An 18,711-nucleotide genomic window follows, 5' to 3' on the forward strand; every position below is an offset into this window, starting at 1 on the left:
TTCCACATAGGCCACTGTCGGTTAGTGTAGATTTGGTAATTGTGTAAGGACATTAACAAATCAAAACTTGCTCAAGACTTGATCAAAGTTGCTGGAAGGCTAATATACGAGTCGTAGACTCAAAATAATTTTGATGAGAATAAATATGACATAACAAGATTTATTTTCTTTGTTTAGATTCCATCTATAAAAAAATGTCTAATAATAAACGTGTACGCCTTTCTATTTCTCAAAAAATTGAGCTCTTGGATCAAAATGCTACTGGCCAGCTTAATCAAACAGAATTAGGTGAATGGGCTATGAAGAAATTCAATTTAGATCAACCACTTGCCCAACAGACTATATCAAACATCCTCAAAAATGCTGAAACGTTATATAGTAATGTTAATGTTGTAAATAATGGCAAAAGTCTAAAAACAACACGTTATCCTCAACTTGATGATGAAGTCGAAAAGTTTGTTGCAGACATGAACAATAACAATCTGCCAGTCAATCGAGACTCAATCCTTCGATATGTGAGACATATTGCTCAAGTGAAGTATAGAATCCCTGAAAATGAAATTTCATTTTCTTATGGATGACTCGCCAAACTTTTTAAGCGAATTGGAGTAAAATGCGGGCCAATGCATGGTGAAAGTGCCTCGGTAGACATCACTTCTGAAAACATTCAGAACAAATTAAGGAAGATAAAAGAACTTCTTGGGTCATGTGATCCTGCAAATATCATGAACTTTGATGAAACAGGTTTATATTACCAGCAACCACCAATAAGAACCATATGTTCCTCCGAGTCGCTTGATGGCCTAAAAAAAAAGTAAAACTCGTCTGACAGTTGGGTTGCTCTGTAACTCGGATAGGACTTACAAAAGGCAAGCAATTGTTATCGCACAAGACAATAGCCCCAAATGTTTTAAAGCAAGTGCTAGTTTGTTATCCATGACTGCAATTGAAAAAAAAAAAAAAAAAAAAAAAAAAAAAAAAAAAAACATGAAGTTGAATACCATTATTCTACTAATGCTTGGATGACAACTTAAAATTTTTACAGCATACGCGAAAAAGTTAAATGTTGCTTTTGGAAGACAGGATCGAAGAATTGCTCTTCTTTTGGATAATGCGTCCGTTCATAAAATAAAAATTCCGCTCAACAATATCAAATTGATATTTCTCCTAGTAAACACGGCTAGCAAGCTACAGGCTCTTGATGCAGGTAGCCTATTATTTGTTGATAAAATGCTATATAAGCTGTCTTTTTGTTTTACAGTTTACTCATTCATATTTTGTATACACAGGAATTATTGACAACTTTAAGGCACACTTCCGAGCCCAGCAGTACGACCGTGCTTTATGTCTGTATACCAGTAAAAAGTTGGATAATCCGAATGCTTACAAAATGGATCAAGCTCAGGCTATGTTTTTTTCTAGCTAATGCATGGCTTAAAGTAAAACCAGAAACAATAAATGGAATGCTCCCAGATCTCCCCAGGAACTTTGACAACAAAGTTACTGGTGTTAGCCAGTTGAACCTTGAAGTAGATGAAAGTCAGATGATAGTATGTTATACAACAAGCACTACTGATAATGAAGAAACGGCAGAAAGCAACATAGATGAAACAGAAGAAAATGATAAACTAGAGCAAGATGAGCAACGTGTCGATATAGTAGAGTGTAAGAAACGGTTGAGAGAAGCCTATGAAACCATTCTCACATACAAAGTTCCTTTGGACGATCTTGATCGTAAATTACACCGCCGAATTCGAGTGAGATTGGCTGAATTAAATAAGTCAAAAGAGCAAACAGATCTTCGATCTTATTTTACAAAGTAAAAAATTTATTGTTAGAGTGCTCCAAAAAACTATCACTTACAAAACTTTCTATTTAGTGATAAAAAAATATTTGCGTTGCACCCTTAAATAGAATAGTGGCATAGTGGTATTTATGGTGGGGACCTATGTCATTCTTTAGATATACACCCTTAAATAGAAAATACCCTTAAATCGAACACCCTTAAATAGAGCGGCTACTGTAATAATCCATATGACCCCATGCTCGTTTGCAACTATCGTGTATGTGGCGCGCCAGCTTTGTACAAATTATACAAAACTAAAAAAAGATATAACTGAAGTTATACCCAGCAGCAACACAAATAAGAAAGATATCTTACTTGGTACGTGAGGCTAGAAAGCAACTTAAAAAAATCATTGACTTCTAATTAAATTTACAATGTAGAAAATGGAAGTCAAGTCGTTGATTTTATTAATTATATTTTTAGACCAAAAGAGGAATACCTCTCCGACTCTCGCTACCAACTAATTTCTGTATATAATAAGGACATCTTATCAATCATTTGGAAATATAGTCATAAATTCGACAAAAAGACTCCTCTGGGGTTTAGCCAATGGTTGAATTCGCAAAATGTTGATTTGACTTTAACTAAGCCTGAACGAAAAACCATAAAGACTAAAGAAAAAAGAGATAAAACTTAGAAGCAGACACTTGTATGTCTTAAACAACAAATAGTACGGCAAGTTTGAAATTGACAATTAAGAACACAAAAACTTACTGGCTGTTGTTATAGATTCTGTGGTAAAAGATATTGTCGAAGTATTGCCAAAACACCAACAGATATTAAATGAAATGAAGAAAGAAGGATGTCAAGTGATTGGTTATTGCAGAAAATCCGTTGGAAAGACAGAAAACAGAGCCAGTTGCTTACAAAGGATGATAGATATATTGTACAAAAGATCATTAGTGGATAAGGTCTTTGTTTCTCCCCTTAGTACAGCGAAGCAAATATTTTCAAAGCGCGATGTGAAAGATGTAAACCAGATCTCGTCACAATTGAATAACACTCATGGAAGCACAATAGATTTTTTGGAGTTTTTAAATAGCAATCCAAAAATATGCATTACATCAATTGATTATGCTGGCTTCACCACTAACCAAACAGATCTTAAACAATTATTAAGGTAACAAAGAGCGTAAATTCTAAAATAGTATCCAGAAACAACTCAAGCCTACAAAAAATATTTATTGATCAATTTTTTTATGAAAATCAGTTTAAGTATTTCGATAGTGTCCAGCTGCTGAACAATCCTGAGAATCTTAAATTTTTTGATTGTCGCCCAGCTTTAAAACAATGGGGTAAATAGATATGGGTAATTAGGCGTATACTATCAATTAGGACATAAATCTTTTTTTTATTAATAAACAATTGAAATTACAAAATTTGAGTTTTCTAATCTACGTCGTTTTCTACCAAATGCAAGCTGCTGCGATATCTTTTATATTTCAAAGGATTTGAATTGATTCTTTCGTTACAATGTAACAGGGGTTTATATGGATTTTCTTCGAAGCAAACATCGACATCTTTAATCGCTTCCGCTTTTTTTAGAGCTATAGTTACGTTAGATTCAGTATACTCCAAGCAAAAGAAAATGCATAATGCTTGTTCTCTGGTTATAGCTTCAACCATTAATAATAAAATGTTAAAAAGAATAGTTTTAAATTCTTGAAGCGCTCTTTTATAAATCACCAATTGGCATGGAAATGTATTACGCCAAGCAGGACCGGCTCAGGAAAATGGACCGGTTGAATTTTTTTTTTTATTTTCTAAGCAGTAAAATGGACCGGTTGAAATTATTGTACACTTAGACCTGAAGAACAAAATAGGAAGGTTAATATTTGCTAGAATCTTCTTTATTAATATTGTTGAGCGAATTCAGAGATATAAATTAAAAATAAGCTTTAAGTTGTATTGTCAATCGATTTTTGAGCTCGGTCAAAATAATAATAACAATAATAAAGAGGGTGGGCATATTAACCTTCCTATTTAGTTCTTCAGGTCTAAGTGTACAATTCTAGGTCGAGAAAATTCTCTCGCAAGAATTTTATAAGACCGTCAGAACAAAATAGGAAGGTTAATATTTGCTAATCCAGAGTCCAATCTTCATCGGCATCATAAAACATTTCCGTGCCGTCTTCGGTGTGAGCCAAAACAGTGTTAGTGAAGCTGGCATCGGCCATATGATTCTGTTGATAATGCTGTCGAAACGTGTCGGAGGAGGTCCAGTTACCTAGCGAGACAATATCTTGCAGATCCACTCCCTTGTCCAAAGCCGTGGAAGAAGCCAAAGAGCGAATAGACACACGAGATTCAGTTGTAGACAGCGAGATAAAACGTCGATGCAGCCAAGAGGAGATGGTGCTTGAGAGAACAGGTTGGTTAAAATTGTTAGCCTTGACAAATAGAGCTGAATGTCTTGTACGTCCTTGCATCCGAGGATGGTCCTTGAGAACCGTGAAGCAGAATACGGAGCATAGCTCCTTATCTTGATGAGGATGTACCCGAAAGTCCTTAATAATCTTTTGCTTCTTACGTCGTTCCTTTGGAGAGACAACCCCTGAAATGTAGACAACCATCGGAGGGGACTACCGTACAGGAGTCGAAGGGTATGCGTGCCAAATCAGAAGGTCTAAGAAAGGCCGCCATCGCCAACAGGAAAGCCAACTTCTGTTGCAGTAGTGAGACTGACGTGTTGGAACAAGAAGGAATTGAGCGTGCATGCACCATAGATGGATTAAGATCAACACGGGGCTTGTGTATGGGCACTGGAGGCGCCTGTTTGGCAATGGAGTCGAGATATGTGGTGATAAGAGGATGTGAGCTGATAGAGCAAGAGTCAACGTGTAAGTGTGCAATTGCTGTTCTAATTGATTTCAATGTATCAAGTTACAATTGGAGATCATGTTTGAGCGTTGCCAAAACATTTACCACGTCTGCACCTGTGAAATTTGTAAGAGAAACGTTATGGGCAGGCTGTGTATCAGACGAGGTGTTTGGGAGTGAGGCTTGCTGATGATTTGCTTGATAGAGCGTCGGAGGTCGCGGATCTTCTTTGCTGGTAGTGAGGCTGTCATGGTCGTAGTATCCAAGCAGAAGCCGAGGTGTTCTAGTTTGCGCGTCGGCGATAAGACAGATTTCTTGGTGTTCACTACCCAGCCTAGTTGTTGCAGTTGTTGTACGAGCATGTTGGTGTGTTGAAGTGCCAGCTTCTTGGATTCGGCCGCGAGTATCCAATCGTCCAAATAGGCAGACACTCTGATACCCTGAGTTCGAGCCCATTCGAGGATAGGTTGACAAATTTTTGTAAAGAGGTAAAGAACCGAAGCTAAGCCAAAAGGGGTAGTCGTATATTGGTAAACTTGCGATTTCCACTTGAAACGAAGAAATTTGCGGGAATTTGGGTGAACAGGGATGTGCAGGAACGCATCTGAAAGATCTATTGATACTAAGTAATCGATTTTGCGTAATAGGTGTGCCACTTCCCTGATTGTCTCCATTTTGAAATGAGGTGGGTCTAAGTATTGGTTGAGACGCTTCAGATTGAAGACTGGTCTGATTTCGCCATTCTTTTTGGGAATGACAAAAATCGAGCTGTGAAAGCCTGGAATTTGTCGCGCTTCTTCCGTTGTCACTGGTTCGATTGCTGATTTGAGTAAGAGGTCCTGAATTGCTTTGTCGAGTTGTTGTTGTTGTTCGGAGGAATAAGGAACGATAGGTGTTGGCGAAGTCGTAAGTGGAGGAGGTGTGTGAAAAGGGATGGAGTAGCCGTGTTGGATGATGTTGTTGACGAATTGATTGTTTGAAATTTCTGTCCAAGCCGAAGCGAACTTGCTGAGTCTTCCACCTACTGCTGTTGTTGTCGAAAAGGATTGTTGGTCTTCTTGTTGCTGCTGTTTCGAGGGCAGCTGTTGGTATTTGTGTTGTTGTTGTTGCTGCTGATGTATTGGGTGTTGAAATGACTGGAGATGTTGTAGTTGAAACTGCCCTGCTGAGAGAACGGACGTTGCCGAAAAAACGAATTGTCAGTGCCAGGCGGGAAGTGAGATTGGTTGTTAATACCATTATGTCTTATGCGTTGAGAGCGATTAGTAGCTTTGCGAGTAGCCTTACGAGTGGCAGTTTGCTGTGCCAAGGTCTGTTGAAATTCGTCGAGAGACATTGTGTATTGACCCGCATGCTCTGAGCGAAGGGAAAAGGAGGGGTTCACCGCGCGCAGGGCAATGTTGTTCCTATCCTGCGTCATGGAAGCGCAAACATGCAGCAAAAGTTTTCGTACCTCGCGCAACATCATGGGATACCGTTCAAGTTCGGATTCTCGGTTTCTGTCGAGAACAGTTCGTGGGCCAGAATGCCCAGGGGACGGAAAACTGCTGAAGTGAGATATTGAAGGCGCTTCAGTGACTGATCTTCCATTTTTTGGGCCTTGTTCATGAGTCTTTCTGCGGTAAGAACTGAAGAAGGAGGTCGATAGTCCAACGATGCCAGAGGAGGATAATTCTCAATGATGGATTTGCGATCATTGTCGGTTAACAAAGGCGATGTATATAAGTGTGTATCCAGTTGGAGAAATTGGTTCAAGAATTCCGAAGGAGTCCAGTCATAGTGGGGGCGTGTGCCGACCGAGTGTAAAGGAGCAGTGTCTTCAGCTGACTGCGATGTGGAAGAGGTGGAGTCCATAGGAGAGGTGCTGCTGTTGAGTTGTTGCTGCAAGGCAGCTAATTGTTGTAACATTTGTACTTGATCTTCCAGGGATGACATGTGGAACGTAAGAATGCTTTTTTTTTTTTTTTTTTTGTTCGTTCGCGGTAATGACTGAGCGAAAAAGAAGATTCTAGCAAATATTAACCTTCCTATATTGTTCTAACGGTCTTATAAAATTCTTGCGAGAGAATTTTCTCGACCTAGAATTTTTTATTTTCTAAGCAGTAAAATGGACCGGTTGAAATTACCAATGTTGACGAAACGAAGACCGAAAATGTGATACATGCTCTCTGAGCCGCGCTTTATTTTCATAATAATATAATAAAATCTTTTTTTTTTCTTTCTAAGCTGCGCACCGTGGATAAACTAATGACTGATAACACCAATGAGCCACAACGACTTTATACCGAAGAGGAAGTCCAGCAACTCCTTCAACAACAGAACGCTACACAACAACCAGAAAAGATTTATACAGAAGACGACGTTCTCAAACTTCTCCAACGACTCCGAGAAGAAGAACAAGCAATCCATGCCAGCGATAAAGAAGACAGATCACTACCTCTGGACATCATCGACTATTTGGAAGAAATTACTCCAAATCCAAGAAAATTTCAAGCGATATAAACGAGAACTCAGTAGATATCAAAGTGACAACTGGACTGTGGGGGAAGAAATCAACAAATCTCTTATCCCGAAACTTAAAAAATACAACGTCGACACACATCAAGTGGTCACTTCAATCTACAAAGGCTCAGACGTCCTTCGTACACAAGAACGAGCTGCAACAGAGCTATATGAGCAGTTATCGAACCTTCAACAAGGCGAAATGTCTCAAGATGAAGCCCAACAATTACTCGCAACAACAGTTGAGAACGCAAAGCGACTGGCAATTTACGCTTGATACCAAGCCAAACAACAGGATGAGGAAGCCAAAGGATACGCACTTAAAGCCCTTCGACTCCCATCAAGCCTTAAGCATTTGGAAACAAAAGCTTCAGGTAAAAGAGAAGCCTTCAACATTGATTTCCTTAGAGAATACAACACTGCCAATCATCAATACAAACTTGATAAAGCAGCCAGTGGATACGGTGGAAAACCAGTAGGAAGTTTTACACCATGGTCTCAATATCGAGGAGGAAAAAACTATCTTGGAGGACGAGGACGTGGGGCCTCAACCTTCAACAACTCCACCTCCCACAACCCAACTTATCCAAATGCAACCAACAATCCAGAACACAAACAATAATCTCGTGCTCAACCTCTGTTCCCACCACTTCAACAGCTCTACCAATCACAACACTTCAACAACAGCCCTTACCAACAGCCAATTACGAAATACCGACCGACGGGATTGCACCTGGAGGCCGTTTACAACAATTTATAACAGCATGGAAATCGACAACAACTCACCCTTGGCCACTATCCGTAATTCAACATGGATACAAAATTCAATTTGCGAAACAACCAGTACCTTGGAGAGTACCGAAAAAGCACTTATCTGCCGAAGACCAATTACACGTAAACATAGCAATCCAAAAATTCTTAACGGGCGAGATGATCGAAGTATTACCATCCCAAAACAAGAACTTCCTTTCCAACTTTTTTACTTTACAGGAACAGACCAAGAGAAGGCCAATTTTGGATTGTCAAAAACTCAACAGCTTTCTACAAGTGGAACATTTCAAGATGGAGGGCGTGCCGGCATTACGCGAGATAATAGAAGAAAACGATTACATTTGCAAAATCGACTTAAAAGATGCATACGTCGTCATACCTATCCATCCAGACTCTCAAGATTACCTAAGCTTCGAAAACCAAGGCATTGTATATCGCTACAAATCACTCGCTTTCGGTTTAAGTGTGGCACCTCGAATTTTTTCAAAGATTATGAAATACGCCATAGAACCATTGCGCAGCGAAGGTCATCGCTTAGTCTACTATTTAGACGATATTTGTCTACTAGAAAAGCCGAAAGAGAAGATGCAACAATTAACCTACAAAGTAGCCCAACATCTACAGAGACTGGGTTTCATCATCAATTTTAACAAGAGCATGTTAACTCCTGCCAAGACTCAAGAGTTCTTAGGTTTTCAGTTCAACACCAAGAAGATGGAGATTTCGGTTCCAAGCCTGAAGATAACCAACCTCTTGAAGAGGATCAAACAATTGGAATCAGGACAATATCGATCTTGCAGATGGATAGCGAGTTTGTTGGGAAAGATGACAGCAATGATCCCAGCAGTCGGGGAAGCATTATTACACCTACGATACCTTCAACGCGACCTATCCAAATCTCTTCACTATCCGACCAGAATTGGGAAACAATATGCAACTTATCCGGTACAAGCCTCCAAAAAATTCAATGGTGGAAAACATTCATCACAAAGAAGAACGGATTGCCAATCCAAAAGGTACAATTCAAAAATCCAAAAGTAATTATACACGTAGATGCTTCGAATACCGGCTGGGGGGGGGGATCAGCTCACCTCTAGTCACAACATCGGGCTTTTGGACATGGGAAGAAATTCAACAATCAATAAACGTCAGAGAACTGAAGACAATACTCTTTGAAATCCAAATACACGCAAAATACTACGCAAATTCGACGATCAAGATATTTTCCGACAATATCACAGCCCTCAAATACACAACCAAATCAGGAGGGACAACGTCGCTTCAACTTCAAGAATTAGCGATACAAATACAGAATCTATGCAACTAGTTTCAGATTCAGGTAATTTACCAACACGTTCCAGGGATACAGAACACACAAGCAGATCAGTTGAGTTGAATCAAGAAGCCACTTTACGAATCTACAATCCCAAAGAAAATGTTCCAATTAATCAACAGACAATGGGGACCTCTTCAAGTGGATGCATTCGCAGCGAGACACAACCGGCAACTACAACAATATTGGGCACTGAATCTGGATCCAGAAGCAACAGCAATCGATGCATTTCAACAGAACTGGAACATCAGAGGACTTTACCTTCACCCACCTTGGAAACTGATCCCAAGAGTCTGGAAGCAAATCAAATCCCAACATCTCAAGAGAGTAGCTCTGGTGACGCCACTGTGGTCAAGCCAATTTTGGTACCCGATGATACTACAAATGAAACATCTAAAGAAACCAATCATATGGAAGCTCAACTCAAGATGGTCTTTAGCCGCATGGCTCTTATCAACAACTTCAGGAAGAACAATGGTATAAATCAAGGCACTATCAACTTTCTTAATCAAAAAATCCGAAAAGCAACTCAACGGGCTTATGATAATGGCTGGAAGCAATGGTCAAACTGGTGTCATTCTCAGGGTAAAGATCCTTGTAACTACAATCCTCAAAATGCCTTAGCCTTTTTGATGGCGAATCAACAATACAGTAACAACCACCTCAACAGACTTCGTTCGGCAATTGCCTCAGTATTCTCAGTAGTCCATGAAACCAAACTACCAATAGCAGATCACAAGCTTACCAAAGACTTTTTTGCAGCCAAAAGAAGATCAACAGTAAAAATACCAACAATGCAGCAACTTTTCGCTTGGGACATTACCATTTTACTACAGCATATCCAGAATACCATGTCATCAACATGCAACCTTTCTTTACAGCATCTACAGTTAAAGACGATACTACTACTTTGTATGGCAACAATGTGGAGACCAAGATCGGATATTGGATGTCTTCAGCATCGAGATATAACCATCAACAACGACCAAAAGGGAGAAATCCAAGCAACTATTCATACAAGAACTCCAAAAGAAGCTCAAGTCAAGTCGATCACTTTAGGTACATATCAAGACCAGCAACTGTGTCCGGTACAGATGTTAAAATATTTCCTGGACAAGACTAGCCAATATCGTACGAACTTACCAGAAGATCATACGCTCTTCCTTACTTATTTGGAACAAGAAGACAAGAAATCATCATCCGTCCATCCATCTACTATAGCCAATTGGATAAAATCAGCAATGCAAGATGCAGGTATTGACACAAAACATTATCAAGCACATTCCATTCAGTCAGCATCCAGCACCAAGGCAGTTGAACTAGGACACTCAATTCAAGACGTGAAGAAGCACGCAAACTGGGGTTTGAATTCCAACACCTTTGAAAAATTCTACTACAAACCATCATCACAAGTCTCGTCCAGTGCTGCTATAAATCATTCAATTTTTTCTTCTACGGACAACAGTACCACATTGGAGGTCGGAGTGGAGTCAACTGGGATTAGTTTAGGTACGACAAGCAACCCATATAAATGAATCACCCATTTAGAACACTTGGGTCACTCTAATTTTGAACCAATAAAAATTTGTCTTTTGCCTTGTTTTTTTATTTTTTTCTTGGCTCATGTTTATTTTTTAAGTGCACTAAATTTTTTTTGTAAAGTGTCCTGAAATAGTATATTGTTTACAAACAAGCATGCAAGTGGGCGTAAATTTTTAAGGAGTAAAAAAAAATTTGTAAAAAAAAAATTTGTAAAAAAAAATTTGTAAAAAAAAATTCCTTTCTTTTTTTTCTCTTTATCACATTTTTCATGGTCTGGATTGATTGAATGGTGGAAGCTGCAGGCCCGCTCCCTGGAGAGCATTACCCGAGTAGTCCGTTAAGCTGTTCTTTCGGTCTTGGCTCTCTGTAAAGTGTGATTTAGCTTTTGAATTTAGTTTGGGATTGCCTGGCTAGGTTCTTAAGCGTGTAGTTGGGATTGCCTGCTACACAAATCTTTTTGGGATCAGATGCTCTTTTACCTTCTCGTGGTTGATCCTGTTAATCAAAGCTGTGAAAGCTTTGAGAACTGAAAAGAGAGCTCACAAAAAAAAACTTTTTTTTCAATAATTTAAATAAAGTATTCATGTTTAAAACATTTTCATTATTATCGTAAGATTTAGTTTCATCCTAAATCTTAATTAAGAACATTTTCATCCATTCATTGTTTTAAGAAAATTACGCAGTATGGTTGCTTGAATTGTGGCTCTCCTTTACACGCACCACCTTTTATGAAAATGCTGTTAATGGTGCTTACATCGTTAATTTTCAAGAGATGAAGAATTATTTGGATGTACAGGAAGCAAAAAATGTGTATGTGAAGTTGTTAGTCAAGGTAGCAATAGAGATGGAGGCAAAATGCCCCAATTATCCAGCTGGTATTTTTGGTTTAGACAATGGAAGAAAGAACGCATTAGATATAATGATGGATGGATTAAAGGAAACTATTAAATGGTACCCTCACCTACATCAAAACGATGTAATAACTCGTTCCAGCCAGCTTGAACTTTGAAACAATGAGCAAAAAAAGATATGGTATGATGTTATGTATCATTTTCAGGAAGTTCTTTTAAACCAACAATATAGGCATATGCAGTTGCATCTGTCTTTCAACTGAGCGTATTGACAGGAGGACAACTCGCTCTAATTAAAAACAGGTTATCAAAGTATAACAATAGCTTTTTAATTATTTATTTGGCGTATTCTTCATCATCAAAGATTCTTTGCATCAAGGTTTTTTTTTTTTTTTGGGGAGTTGATAATCATCGAAAGTGAATTTTCACACGCAAGTCACTGTAATGAATAAATAAGTTAGAAAGGTGTTTGAGTATAGTAGTTCATAATTTGACGCTTGGAATAGCTACAAAAGCTATAAGGACTAACCGACAAGTGCATTTGAAGTAACTGCAACTACAATTTTCCATGACCGACAACTATAATTTTCAATAACCGAGAATTACTTTATTTGTAAAAGACGATTTCTTTTTTTGTAACCGCCAATTAGATTTTCCTAAATCGCCAAAATTTACTGTACCAACTGTCCCAGTCGCCTCAACTTAGGTAACAATTAATTTCTAAAAAAAGAAACCCGGCAAATAAAAATTCATCCTTAATTGTACCTTAAAACATGATTGATTCAGGGCTCGACTCTGTATATTAGATTAATCAGGGATTATTACGGATGATTAGATAGTAAGCTTTTGTTGAGATTGAAGAAGAAGAAAAAAAAAGAAGAGATGTAAGCGGATAATAAAGCTTCTTACTTTGATGCACAGTGTATATTTATTTATACATAAAAAAAACTACAAGTAAAACCATCTTTAAATGATTCTTGCAAGAAATGATTACTCAGCCTCCTCAGCTCAAATAATTAAGTCATCTTTTAGAATTAGATTACTGTTTTAGTGTACGACACTTTTTATATTTGTTTTCTTCATATTCACTCTAATAATAACAATAAAAAAAAAGCTTGTTAAATCATTATTTGAATAGTAAACGTTATTTTCTTGGACATCATTGAGTTTAAAGTCATGTAGGCAATTGTCTTTTTCGTTCATCTGACAATTTGTTATCCAGTCGAAAGCGCCAAAACGGGCTGAGAGAACTTGTACAAAAAAGTTTTGTATTGTACAACCAAAGATTACATACTCTTTTTTTTTCTTTTCTAAAAAGACTTTCGTACCTTTTTTTCCCCTTATTCTTATCCAACTCTTTTTTTAAAAGTATGGCAGACTCACTTTCCTCAGGAGTCTCACAGGCTTTGCAGGTCTATACGAAAGGGACTAAAGCATGGTTCGAAGATGAAGACGAAGCTTGGGTTTCTGCAACTGTTGTTTCAAAGGAAGAAACAGACACGGGTGTCAAGATTATATTTGAAGACGATAAAGATAGTGGAAGGGTGTGTGTGTGAAATAGTCTGCTGACAAAAGCTAATATGTTTTACTTGTATAGGAACATGTATTTGAATCAACCTTTACAGCTTTAGAAAAACAAAAAGGCGCTAATCTTCCACCTTTAAGAAATCCACCGAGATTAGAAAACAGTGAAGATTTAACAAACTTGAGTTATTTGAACGAACCTTCAGGTAACAAAAAAATAAAAAAAAATGGACGAGTGGTTCTTATTAAACAACTACACCAGTGCTTAATACCATCCGTACTCGATATTTTCAACGCAATATTTATACGTACTCTGGTATCGTTTTGATTGCTGCCAATCCATTTGCCAGTGTACCATTATATGAACCAGATGTGATACAGCAATATTCTGGAAGAAGACGTGGTGAATTAGAACCGCACTTGTTTGCTATTGCAGAAGATGCTTATCGTTGTATGGTCCGAGAAAAGTCAAATCAAACAGTGGTCGTATCTGGTGAAAGGTAAATGATAGAATAGAGAAAATGAATGGGGCTAATTACATGCATTGTCTTTAGTGGTGCTGGTAAAACAGTGTCAGCCACACATATTATGAGATATTTTGCTACTGCAGACGATAAAGAATCTGGAAAAATTAAAGATGCAACTCAAGGAATGACAGAAGTAGAAGAACAGATTATGGGTAAAACAAAAAAAAAATAGATTTAGGATGAAATAAGTAACTCACTGCTTGTAAAATAGCTACAAATCCAATCATGGAAGCATTCGGTAACGCAAAAACCACAAGAAATAATAACAGTTCAAGATTCGGTAAATATATTGAGGTAATCAAACTTTGTGATGCACAAAAAATCAGACTGACGTGTGCCATCTAGATTCAATTTGATAACAGGAATAACATTGTGGGTGCAAAGATCCGAACCTATCTTTTGGAAAGATCCCGTTTAATCTTTCAACCCGAGACCGAAAGAAATTATCACATCTTTTATCAAGTAAAGTATATAGACACCATTTCAACTGATGTACTCATCTGTTTAGCTCTGTGTGGGTGCTCCAAGCAATGAACGAAGGAACCTCGAATTAGGCGAATGGAGTAAATTTCACTACTTGAACCAAAGCGGCACAGGCACCATTCCTGGTGTAGACGATGCGGCTGAATTTGAGCTCACCCAGCGCTCGCTCTCACTCGTGGGCATCGCAGTCGAACAGCAGTGGCAGATCTTTAAGTTGCTCGCTGCCTTGCTTCATATCGGTAATATCGAAGTCGGCGGCCGTACAGATGCCTCGATCGCAGACGATCAACCTGCCCTGGTGACAGCCACCAAGCTCTTGGGTATCAAGACGGCCGAATTCAAAAAGTGGTTGACCCGTCGACAGATTATTACGAGAAACGAAAAGATCGTAAAGAACCTGAGTGTCGTCCAGGCGGTGGTCGTGAGGGATTCGGTGGCCAAGTACATTTATGCTAGCTTGTTTGATTGGCTTGTCAAGGTCGTCAATGACAGTTTGTCCTGTTTGGAAGAGGGCAAGGTGCGCACGTTCATCGGTGTCTTGGATATTTACGGTTTTGAGCATTTCAAAAAGAATTCGTTTGAACAGTTTTGTATCAATTACGCCAACGAAAAACTTCAGCAGCAATTCAACCAACATGTCTTCAAGTTGGAGCAAGAGGAATATGTCAAGGAAAAAATTGATTGGAAGTTTATCGAATTCAGTGACAACCAAAAGTGTATTGAAGTCATTGAGTCCAAATTGGGTATCTTGTCACTTTTGGATGAAGAGTCAAGGATGCCATCTGGAACAGATCAAGGGTTCTGTAATAAACTCTATTCTAGCTTTTCTGATCCTAAATACAAGAATTACTTCAAAAAGCCTCGATTTTCGAACAGCGCTTTCACTGTGGTTCACTATGCACATGAAGTAGAATATGATTCAGAAGGATTTATAGATAAAAACAAGGATACTGTGCCAGATGAACTTTTGAATCTCTTACAAAGCGCAGAGTCTCCTTTCTTGGTAGACATGCTTCAGACAGCCACTGCTGCTGCTACGGCTGCTAGTCAAGAATCCAAGGTAACTTTGAATTTTCTTCACTTTATAAAAAAACTAAATCTTTTCTATAGCCTACTCCAGCTAAAAAGGTGGGTATGGCTGTAGCAAAGAAGCCTACTTTAGGTTCCATTTTCAAGGTATATGTATAAAGAGGAAGATCAAGAACTGATGTGAACTAACTCATCATCAGCTTTCACTTATCAGCTTGATGGATACCATCAGTCAAACCAATGTCCATTATATTCGTTGTATCAAACCAAATGAGGCCAAGGTCGCTTGGGGCTTTGAGCCAAACATGGTATTATCTCAACTGCGTGCTTGTGGTGTGCTGGAAACCATTCGTATCAGTTGTGCCGGTTATCCTTCCCGTTGGTCATTTGCAGATTTTGCAGACAGGTCAATACGATTTTAAAAGATGCGATGCACCAGAGGACTGACTGTGTTTGCTTTTATAGATTTTATGCACTTGTTAATTCTAAACACTGGGATCCAAATGGTAATCCAGATATTAACGAACTCTGTAAAGTAGTCTTGGAGAAATATATTCCGGACAAGGATAAATATCAAATTGGTCTCACAAAGATCTTTTTCCGTGCAGGACAGGTAGATACGCTTTTAGACCGACGGACGTCTGATTTTTGTGATTTTAGCTTGCCTATCTTGAAAAGTGTAGAAGAGAAAGATGGGATGAATGTACGATATTGCTTCAAAAGAACATGCGACGTTTCATTGTCCGTATTCGCTACCTGAGAATGCTCGATCTCATCTCTCGCTTACAAAGAGTCGCTCGTCAAAAGATGGGTGTCAAAAAACTCGAGGTCGCTCGTCAGACTAAGGCCGCGATCAAGATACAGACCGAGTGGCGTCGGTACATTCAACGCAAGCGTTATTTGGCCCAGTGTGCCTTTATCGTTCATCTTCAAGCCGCCTGCAGAGCTCATACGATGCGTCTTAAATTTTCAGAGATTCGTCAGCATTTTGCTGCCATCAAGATCCAAAGCCTGATCCGTGGTTGGGCTGTACGAAAAGCATACCAAGCCAAGAGAAATTATGTGATTCAGCTCCAGACCTGTATCCGTCAACGCTTGGCACGTCAACAGCTGCTGGCGCTTAAACGGGAGGCTAAATCTGCAAATCATTTTAAGGAGGTCTCTTACAAGCTGGAAAGCAAAGTGGTCGAGCTGACCCAGAGCGTGACACAACACAAGGAAGAAAAGGATCAATTGCGTGTGAAAGCAAATGAACTGGAAGGTCAGATCAAGGCATGGGTTGAGAAATATGAAAAGTTGGACAAGAAAGCAAAGGAGTTGGAAGACACATTGAATGCGCCTAACGAACTCGAGGCAGAATTGGAGTTAGTCAAGAATGAACGTGCCACGCTTCAGGCAGATTATAGAAATTCCTTGGAACGTATCAAGAAGCAGGAATCTGAGATTGCTCGTTTGAATGAAGATGTCGGTCGTCAAAAGGAAGAGATCTTCAAGTTGAAGCAGCAAAGTAATCAGCAACAACTCAAATCGCCCGTCAGCCCCGGAGGTCCCTTCTCTCCAGCAACATCGACAGCAGATGAGACAGAGGTGGCCGAACTCAAGGCACAAATCGTCGCTCTCAAAGCTCAACTCTCTCAATCACTCAAGAATCATCCCAAACGTCAAGCTTCCATGAACACTTACCGTACCTTATCGCCACAACGAGACCGACGTGGTATCTCACCCGACCGCAATCGTTCACCGTCTTCTGATCCCCGTGCAGCCTCTCCGAGCGTGATGCGTCGAGCCAGTCTTGTGTCTGAAAAGACAGAGACCAAGGTCGTCTATGCTGAACCTGACCAAATGATACCCAAGCAGATTGGTCAGCGTGGTAGTTTGGACGCCGAAAAGATTGGTAATCCTGAAGATGCGATCAGCCAATTGCTGCAAGAGAATGGAGAACTTTTGGAGGATGAGGTGATCGAGGGACTTGTACATTCGCTGAAGATTGTACCACCTGGACCAGACCCTCCACCACGTGAAGAAGTCTTCTTTCCTGTGCACATCATTGGTAGATGTGTTACACAAATGTGGCGTTTGGGATACTTGGCAGAGTCCGAACGTTTGTTATTAAGGGTGATGGGCACGCTTCAGAAGGATTGCATGGTAAGCAAAAAGGAAAAAAAGTGATTGTGGTTTGTTACTCATCCAACCTAGTCATTTACAGGAGAAGATACGATTGTGCCATGTGCTTATTGGTTATCCAATACACATGAGCTCCTTTCTTTAGTTTATTCTGTTGAACAAGAACTTGAAAGAGAGATGCATTACAATTCCATCCATGGAAGACGCGCAGTTGGATGGCACGATTTCGAAAAATTAGTGTCAAACATGAAGTTTGAATTGCAATGCTTACAAGACAATATTTACTTTCACTGGTTATCTGAACTGAAAAAGAAACTGAACAAGATGGCTATCCCTGCTTTGATTGAAAGTCAATCGTTACCAGGTTTCATTGCAAATGACTCTACTCGATTTTTTGGCAAATTGTTATCAAGCAACAGTCAACCTGCTTATTCTATGGATGATTTATTGAATTTCATGAATCGTATTCATCGTACGATGAAGACATATTACGTTGATCCTTATGTGATTGAGCAAGTACTGACTGAGTTGTTGAAATTGATTGGTATAACGACCTTTAATGACCTTGTTATGAGACGTAACTTTAATTCATGGAAGAGAGGTACAAACAGAAAGAGATTAGAAACATACAACTCACTTTTATTTTTAAGCTATGCAAATTCAATACAATATTACAAGATTGGAAGAATGGTGTAAATCGCATGAAGCATCTGAAGCTACAAATCAATTAGAACATTTAACACAGGCCACAAAGTTATTACAACTAAAGAAGGCGACATTAGAGGATATAAAGATTATTTATGATGTTTGCTGGTTTTTGGCACCTACTCAAGTTCAAAAGTTGATACAAAATTACATTGTCGCAGATTATGAGGTAAACGCCCATGTTCTATATTTAGATTAAACTTTCAACTAACGCTACCACTGTACATAGGAACCAATCCACAATGATATTTTAAGAGCTGTCGCATCTCGTGTGAGCAGTAGCGATACTGAGGATATCTTGTTACTTGATAATGTATCACTTGAAGAAAGTGATTATGATCAACCTGAGCCTCATAATGTCACTATCAGTTCCTATGTTCCTGATTATGTAAGTCGTCTTTCTGTTTAAAAACCTAATGCTAATGACTGTTTCTAGTTGAATATACAACATGTACAAAAGTTAATCGCTTTAACTAATCTATCAGAACAACTTAAGCCTCAACGTATGGATTCTATCTAAGAGAAACAAGTTTATATGTAATATTTGTATAAAAGAAACGTGATATAACCAATAAAAAAAAAATTTACGGAAAAACTTATTGGGTAAGACGGAGGAAGAAATAAATATATACAAAATGAGCTATTTTTTTTTTC

General features: G+C 38.8%; 7 protein-coding genes across 7 annotated transcripts; 4 read left to right on the forward strand and 3 right to left on the reverse strand.

Annotated features, from left to right (window-relative positions):
• Positions 1–1,463: 1,463 nt before the first annotated feature.
• RO3G_14876 (uncharacterized protein) lies at positions 1,464–1,993 on the forward strand (the record flags this gene model as incomplete). The annotated part of the gene is made up of 2 exons (XM_067669460.1): positions 1,464–1,819; positions 1,981–1,993. The coding sequence occupies 2 exons, from the start codon at positions 1,464–1,466 to the stop codon at positions 1,991–1,993; spliced, it is 369 nt and encodes a 122-aa protein (XP_067525561.1).
• A 1,934-nt stretch (positions 1,994–3,927) lies between these two features.
• On the reverse strand, positions 3,928–4,419 carry RO3G_14877 (uncharacterized protein; the record flags this gene model as incomplete). The annotated part of the gene is made up of 1 exon (XM_067669461.1): positions 3,928–4,419. One exon carries the CDS (start codon positions 4,417–4,419, stop codon positions 3,928–3,930), a length of 492 nt encoding a protein of 163 aa, XP_067525562.1.
• Positions 4,420–4,767: 348 nt separating this feature from the next.
• RO3G_14878 (uncharacterized protein) lies at positions 4,768–5,340 on the reverse strand (the record flags this gene model as incomplete). The annotated part of the gene is made up of 1 exon (XM_067669462.1): positions 4,768–5,340. One exon carries the CDS (start codon positions 5,338–5,340, stop codon positions 4,768–4,770), a length of 573 nt encoding a protein of 190 aa, XP_067525563.1.
• Positions 5,341–6,130: 790 nt separating this feature from the next.
• Positions 6,131–6,601, reverse strand: RO3G_14879 (uncharacterized protein; the record flags this gene model as incomplete). Its single annotated transcript, XM_067669463.1, has 1 exon — positions 6,131–6,601. One exon carries the CDS (start codon positions 6,599–6,601, stop codon positions 6,131–6,133), a length of 471 nt encoding a protein of 156 aa, XP_067525564.1.
• A 328-nt stretch (positions 6,602–6,929) lies between these two features.
• On the forward strand, positions 6,930–7,790 carry RO3G_14880 (uncharacterized protein; the record flags this gene model as incomplete). The annotated part of the gene is made up of 2 exons (XM_067669464.1): positions 6,930–7,409; positions 7,464–7,790. 2 exons carry the CDS (start codon positions 6,930–6,932, stop codon positions 7,788–7,790), a joined length of 807 nt encoding a protein of 268 aa, XP_067525565.1.
• Positions 7,791–9,256: 1,466 nt separating this feature from the next.
• Positions 9,257–10,942, forward strand: RO3G_14881 (uncharacterized protein; the record flags this gene model as incomplete). The annotated part of the gene is made up of 2 exons (XM_067669465.1): positions 9,257–10,781; positions 10,935–10,942. The coding sequence occupies 2 exons, from the start codon at positions 9,257–9,259 to the stop codon at positions 10,940–10,942; spliced, it is 1,533 nt and encodes a 510-aa protein (XP_067525566.1).
• A 2,093-nt stretch (positions 10,943–13,035) lies between these two features.
• On the forward strand, positions 13,036–18,466 carry RO3G_14882 (uncharacterized protein; the record flags this gene model as incomplete). The annotated part of the gene is made up of 14 exons (XM_067669466.1): positions 13,036–13,209; positions 13,263–13,395; positions 13,452–13,689; positions 13,744–13,868; positions 13,928–14,010; positions 14,062–14,178; positions 14,225–15,259; positions 15,310–15,375; positions 15,429–15,634; positions 15,694–15,841; positions 15,889–17,373; positions 17,425–17,953; positions 18,003–18,226; positions 18,287–18,466. 14 exons carry the CDS (start codon positions 13,036–13,038, stop codon positions 18,464–18,466), a joined length of 4,743 nt encoding a protein of 1,580 aa, XP_067525567.1.
• Between the last annotated feature and the right edge of the window lie 245 nt (positions 18,467–18,711).

This window comes from Rhizopus delemar, genomic scaffold, assembly GCF_000149305.1.
Source record: "Rhizopus delemar RA 99-880 supercont3.15 genomic scaffold, whole genome shotgun sequence".
Classification (NCBI taxonomy): Eukaryota; Fungi; Mucoromycota; class Mucoromycetes; order Mucorales; family Rhizopodaceae; genus Rhizopus; species Rhizopus delemar.